General features: G+C 37.5%; 2 protein-coding genes across 2 annotated transcripts in view; one reads left to right on the top strand and one right to left on the bottom strand.

Moving 5' to 3' along the window:
• Window positions 1–741: 741 nt before the first annotated feature.
• Window positions 742–1,830, top strand: id1 (inhibitor of DNA binding 1, HLH protein). Its single transcript, XM_051913116.1, has 2 exons — window positions 742–1,222; window positions 1,328–1,830. The coding sequence occupies exons 1-2, from the start codon at window positions 872–874 to the stop codon at window positions 1,361–1,363; spliced, it is 387 nt and encodes a 128-aa protein (XP_051769076.1). The 5' UTR covers window positions 742–871; the 3' UTR covers window positions 1,364–1,830.
• Window positions 1,831–4,932: 3,102 nt separating this feature from the next.
• ncoa3 (nuclear receptor coactivator 3) overlaps window positions 4,933–6,896 on the bottom strand; it is a 45,818-nt gene continuing 43,854 nt past the window's right edge. The window contains 1 exon segment of the mRNA XM_051911808.1: window positions 4,933–6,839. Within this exon segment, the coding sequence (XP_051767768.1) occupies window positions 6,828–6,839 (12 nt within the window). The 3' untranslated portion in view covers window positions 4,933–6,827.

Here is a 6,896-nt window from a genome sequence, read left to right as displayed (position 1 = left end):
CGAAATTAAAAATTTGAGTTAATACAATTAAGGCGATGGGTGTAATCAACAGAAACTCAAAAGATTATGTTATCTGAACCACATTAATTATTGAAGTTCATTTGACAAAAGAAAAAATGTTGTGATAACAAATCATGATTTTATTTTTTTTTTTTTTTTTTTTTTTTACAGTGTAGCCTATGTGTAAAGGTCGTTGATTTAAAAAGAAAAACTTTTTAGCATCCAAAAAAATCATATTTGTATTTTGTGTGCACGTGTGTAGCCTACTTAAAATATGTTTTGAAACTTTGTTTGCATTATGAACACGCACATGTGTTCAAGGTGCACATTTCGCGCTGCATAATGGCAGAAATGACTGTGACGAGTTAAATGGATGGAAACAAAGATGCTGATGAAACATTTTACAGTGTGCTTTGTTTCTTGAAGCAGCCCACATACGAAGAAAGCTTGTTTCATTTAAAAGTAATAACTGTTGCCTGTTGATCCTCGACCACCCCCACCCTCCGCTTGATCTGTCTGCTTCACCTGTGGAGTGCACGGACAGCTGGATATCCACAGATCATCCGCAGAAGACACACATTTGTTTCCATTTGTAACACCATCCCCCAAGCATATTGTAACTGCGATAACAGAGCCGCGCCGTCATTGGCTCAGCGAGGGACTCCGGTGAAACCCTATTGGCCCAGGCCTGCAAACACGAGTGTTTGGTGACGCCCACAAGCCCCGAAATCCTTTATATACCGAACAACTCGGCACTGTGAGCATGTGGTGAACTGTCATCGCACTCTCGACGACTCAAGACCTTAAAGGAGTACGAGCGTATCGCTTCAACTCAATCTCTTTGACTTAATCGTCAACTTTTACAGCCAAAATGAAAGTTGTGGGACCTACCTGCGCGCTGAAGAGCGGCAAAGTTGGAGGCGAAGATGTTGTCCGCTGCCTCTCCGACCAGAGCCTGGCCATCTCCAAATGCAAGATCCCGCTGCTGGACGAGCAGATGACCATGTTTCTCCAGGACATGAACAGCTGCTACAGCAAACTGAAAGAGCTGGTGCCCACGCTACCGACCAACAAGAAAGCCAGCAAGATGGAGATCCTGCAGCACGTTATTGATTACATCTGGGACTTGCAGGTAGAGCTGGAGAGCAAGAAGAATCAGAGCTCCGCTCCCCGCACTCCCCTCACGACGCTGAACGCGGAACTGGCCAGCATCTCCGTTGAGGTAAATATCAAATACTAGGCTATATATGGTGCTTTCTGTTCAAATAAATGATCTATTCATGACAAGAATGACTGAACTCATGATGTTTCCCCTCTTCTCTTGCAGAATGGCTGTTCAGATGACCGAATCATGTGCCGTTAAAGCTTGATGCTCCGGTTTCACATCAACTGAAAGAAGCATCGCGAAGAAACAACAAGGTGCGCTGAGGTGATGATGGAGAACCGCCGTGACGCCTTGAACTGTGTTGGGAGAGTCTCATTCTCCTGTTGTAGAGGAAAACAAATTTCAGTAGAGAGTCACAAAACCCGTGGACATAAGAAGTGTGACGTGCTCTCTATCTCTCGAGATCTTCCCAAACATACCGATGTGTGTTAGCTGTGGAATCCATGGCGATTATTCACTTAGTTCATGCATTTCCCTCTCGGTCAAAGTTTCTTCAATGTTTTCTTAACTCTTTAGAAAAAATTCTATTTTGTTGTAAATGTTTTCTCAGATTACTGAGCGAAAGAATGTATTGTATATTACAATGACATATGATGTGAATGCTTTATTGTGTTTTTTACAATGTATATTGGGTTTTTTTTATTAAAACGTGAAAATGAGACATATTTTGGACTTGTTTGGTCACTTTTTGTATGTGAGAATGAGTCAAAGTTGAACTTAAATATTTTTAAAAAGTTTATTTGGTCAATTTTTCCATTTAAAATGAGTTTGTTTCACAAGAGTAGAGGTCATTAGCCGGTTAATACATTAAACATTTTGCTGTAACATGTTTTCTTCATGTTACATTGTTGTTACTACACAATTTCTGCCATTATAGCTACAATTAAATTGAGTTCTCAATTTCAACTTGATTTACTGCGTCAGTAAATGAACTGAAAGTGAACTTCTCACTGCAGATTGTAGCTTTGATTTAGTGTATAAATGAAACACAAAATCAGCCATTAAACTTTCAATTTTAGTGGGTTCACTTTATCTCTTTGAAAATTCACAAACAAATTTAGTTGGTCTACAGCAACATTTCATCTTAAGATACAGGCCATATCTGATTTAACTACAATAACAAGGAATATAAACAAAAGGCAAAATAAATAGAAAAGTCTAAAGTTTACTCAGATGGAAGAGAGGGAACTCATCTTTCCTTAAAAAAAAATGAAATAAAATTATTTGTGTATTTAAGTAGGCTATTAACACACATTTAATTGGTTAAGTATTGCTTCGTTGTCTATTAAAGTTATTTTTAGCTATAGTGATATTTGCTAACTCGTTTTAAATCTATAATTCAGCTTATTTTAACGCATACGGGTAGCGGAAGGGTTAAGTGTTTTCCGAGAAAAAGGCAGTTCGTTATAAGATTTATTCCGTCTCCCTGGTGCAATGTTTTTCTCATTTCCCTGCGGTGTGATGCGCGCAGCTGCAGGCCTCGCGATGTGCGGCTCGGCCAGTGTGTGTGATTGTGTTTGTGTGATCGCTTTGTGCCAAGGGCAGGGGAGGGCGCAGACTGAGCGGCGCCGCCGCACACCTGGGGAAGTTCAGGTTAAATCGCTCCACATTCCTCGGCACACAGCTGATTGAAACATTAACAAACAGTAATCCGCAAGCCCGGGCTGCAGCTGGGCCGGGAACACGGCCAAGGAACTCTCACTCCCTCTGTATAGTTTCCCACATACTACAACGAAAGCTTCTTTTAATAAGAACTTAGCGCATTTAAACATAGCGCCACACATTATACAGCCAACTTTTCCACTAGAACATCAACTAAGCTCAACAGCACGAGTTTTGAAACGGGGAGACAAAAAGAACATGTTGTTTTTCAGGCTAGTGCGAGATATTTAAATTAATTATAGTTATAAAGTACCCCCCACCCCCCTCCAAATTAAAACGATTAGCCTAGCATGTAGGCTAAGTAGACTATTGAAACTTCTCTCAAGACAGACGGAAAAGTGATGGATGATCTGTAGGCCAAATCCATTTTTAGAAAATCATATGCTCATTGTTTTCATTGAATGATACTTACTTACAGCCTGTTAATAAGACAATCCCCTTTCAAGAATAAAGTTCGTTTTGTAGTTGAGGCAGGACATTTTAGTCTCTAGCGCCCCTCTGTGGTAACACGGTGAACTTTATTTTACCTTCCTCCATCAGATCCCAAACACACACATATTGGTGTGTTAAAGACTTTCCGTTGACTAATGACTTTTTGTTTTGAACTAATATTTTCTGTACCATCACAGAAACATTTTGAGGTATTTAGATTTTAATGAAATCCTTATTTAGTCGCTTTAAGCCACTTGAACGGTGAGGTAGGTGATTTTAGCAGTTTTACACCGTGAGGAGGACACACTAATGTTGCTTTACCTGTATTGATGAGGACTTTTTTTAAGTGTTTTTTTTTTGTTTTGTTTTTTTTAATTCGCCTGCGATGATATTTTGTTCATTTACTTACTAAACTCCACCTACTAAACTATTAACCCTCAAAAACAAAACCTGTTGATATATGTAGGTTAAAGAAGCCTTACACATAGTGAAGAGCATTTCAAATGTCCTCAAAAGTAAGTTTTGAACATGTTTCACAATACATACACACATAGCTCTATCTTTTACAGTTACATTCCATAGACATAATGATTTTTATACTGAAAAAATTCCTGGTATTACTATCCTTATGGGGACATTTCATTCTTACAACATATAGGGAATACCTGAACCACACACACGTTGGGTTTCCATGTTTTATGGGGACTTTCTATATACATAAACTCCACCTACTAAACTATTAACCCTCAAAAACAAAACCTGATGATATATGTAGGTTAAAATAGCCTTAAACATAGTGAAAAGCACTTCAAATGTCCTCAAAAGTCAGTTTTGAACATGGTATTACTATCCTTATGGGGACATTTCATTCTTACAACATATAGGGAATACCTGAACCACACACACGTTGGGTTTCCATGTTTTATGGGGACTTTCTATATACATAAACTCCACCTACTAAACTATTAACCCTCAAAAACAAAACCTGATGATATATGTAGGTTAAAATAGCCTTAAACATAGTGAAAAGCACTTCAAATGTCCTCAAAAGTCAGTTTTGAACATGTTTCACTATACACACACACGTTGGGTTTCTATTTTTACAAAAAAATTGATATGATTCATGGAATTCCTGGTATTACTATCCTTATGGGGACATTTCGTCCTTACAACATATAGGGAACACCTGTACCACACACACGCATGTTGGGTTTTCATGTTTTATGGGGACTTTCTATGGGGATTTTTATTCTGTAGAAACTGTATATTCTATCCCATAACCCTAAAACTACCCATCACAGAAAACTATGCATTTTTACATCTTCAAAAAACATAATTTAGGATGACTTATAAGTTGTTTTCCTTAATGGGGACCAAAAAAATCTTTGTGGTCCCCACAACCTACACACACACACACACACACACACACACACACACACACACAGCTGTGTTAATTGGGACATTCCATAGACTTGCTGTATGTAAAACAATACTAGTTATAAAGAATATAAGCAAAACTGGACTGAAAACTTAATTTACTTCATTTTTTACAGTTTTTACAAACGAGGGTGTCCTCAAAATAAGCTTTTCTGAAATTTAGATCACTTCTTAGTACAAATTTGTCATCAAAAAAAAAAAAATAAAGTATAGGTACACAAACTGCAGAACACGTGTCACGTTTAAATAGAACTTTTATTTACAACAATATCAACATCAAGCAAAATAATTAAGTGTAATGTAATTTACATCCTGTAAAATGTGAGCTTATCTTCCATGTTCACACCTTTACGTCAACCAGTTCTGAAAACACACCAGAATAACCTCAATTTCCCGGAATTATCATTTCAAAATATACTTTGTCGCAATCAACAGTAATCTAGCGAAATGAACACAAATTATAGTGTTGCTTTCCTGAAGAGACTGACTGACTTATTAGTTTCCCCATTGTATTTCATTCCTGCACATGGGAATCAGCATTATTTGAAGTCACTGATGGTAAAGACTTGATTAATGAAGCGGCTGAGGATCACTGCAATACAGAGATGCACGGATGAGCGTCTTTGTCAGAATGGATTCCTTATTACTCGTACTTTTAAAAAGCACATCCGAGAGGCTCTTAAAAGTGGTTTAAGAAACGTTTTAAAATGAGGTGTGTAGTCACAATTTATCTTGGCAGTTCTGTAGATAATTCATAATTATTAAAATCTTACAAAACTTAAACTGAAGAGCGAACAAACCGCATGATAGAGAAACCCTCCAAAAGCACAGACAATACTGCTAAAATATTAACTGGCCTTAAAAATAAACAGGTATACTTGGTTTTGTATGTATACAGTATATAGTACAAAATCATAATATGTAGTAATATGTTCATATGATATGTACCTTTTACTCTGCGCATTTGCGCAAAAACATATATAAATGGATACATTTCTGTAATCAAACTTGAGAAAACAGAAAAAGAAAAAACTGAAAAAATATCTTTGGATTGTGCATGTTTCTTAAAGGTAGATTTCCGAAGAACCGACAGTACGATACAGTGAGAAAGTGAGTTATTTTCCTTAATAAGAGCTAGCTTAAAGAGCAACATCAAGCGTAATCTGAAAACTTGCACCATTTTTTTTTTTTTCTGGTCAGAACGAAAAAAGGAAATGAAAATAAAATGATGAAACCGTCACTGCATAACATGTCTGCGATTAAAAAAAGTGCCATCCAAACATAATGGCAGTCATTGTTGGAAAAAAAGAAAAAGAGGCTGTGCTGGAACAGATAAAAATAAAATATTTTCTCCCTTTAATAAAAGTTAGAATAGATGTAAAACCCAGAGCAGTATTGACCTAAAATATAGATAAGATGGACCTAACCGGGCCCAAACTCTGTGCAAAAAAAGTATGTAGTAAAAGCATGTATGATACATATGTAGCATACAGTATTTACAATTCCAATCTTATTCACACAAAAATAAAAGAAAAAAATCCTGTCTAATACTGCAGTACCATTTGCTTTTTGTTGACACACCACTTCGGTGGATTGAGAGGAGGATTATTGCTTTGATATGCGTAAGTGATGAAGTTCTGGTGCTTACAATTCCCACGGTTTTTAATTAAAACAAGGCTTGTCCGAAACAAATTCAAAATAGACAATATGCACATAATCGTTCTATAAGGCTAGAAAAGCAAGAAATATATTGCAACTATCCTTTTCCGTACTAGCCTTAAAATAAAGTGCTCCCCACACTGTCAAGTTGTACCACAACCGTTCCTACTCTGTTCCCCCTGGTGGTTATGTTGTGTACTGCAGTACAGCCACGTGGGACAGGAGAGAGAGCCTGCTGCACTTGCTACTGGGCATACTCCGAAAAACCCCCACAGAGAAGGCTCGAGTCTCTCTCTTTCTCTCTTTTTCCCTTTCGATGTCTTTTTCTCTCTCTCAGTCAAGTTTTCACTGAAGAGTTCCAGTGATTTCTCCTCTACGAGGCGTATTTTATAGCTTCATGTTGACATTTCCTCACTGGACTGATGTGCGAGTCCGAGTTAGACTCCAGCTTTGACAGAGATGGCTCATCGCCTCAGCAGTACTTCTGTAAAACACATTATACATGCACAGATAAGTCAAAGTAACGTGACGTGTTTTAATG

Source organism: Ctenopharyngodon idella, chromosome 11, assembly GCF_019924925.1.
Source record: "Ctenopharyngodon idella isolate HZGC_01 chromosome 11, HZGC01, whole genome shotgun sequence".
Classification (NCBI taxonomy): domain Eukaryota; kingdom Metazoa; phylum Chordata; class Actinopteri; order Cypriniformes; family Xenocyprididae; genus Ctenopharyngodon; species Ctenopharyngodon idella.
Note: the sequence above shows the minus strand (reverse complement) of the source record. Positions and strands in the feature narration are given on the sequence as shown.

What these genes read in the sequence shown, in the direction of transcription:
- id1 (XM_051913116.1), top strand. Translation starts at nt 872, where the DNA reads ATGAAAGTTGTGGGACCTACCTGCGCGCTGAAGAGCGGCAAAGTTGGA. An exon ending in TGGCCAGCATCTCCGTTGAG is followed by an intron (nt 1,223 to 1,327) that starts GTAAATATCAAA and finishes CTTCTCTTGCAG; the next exon opens with AATGGCTGTTCAGATGACCG.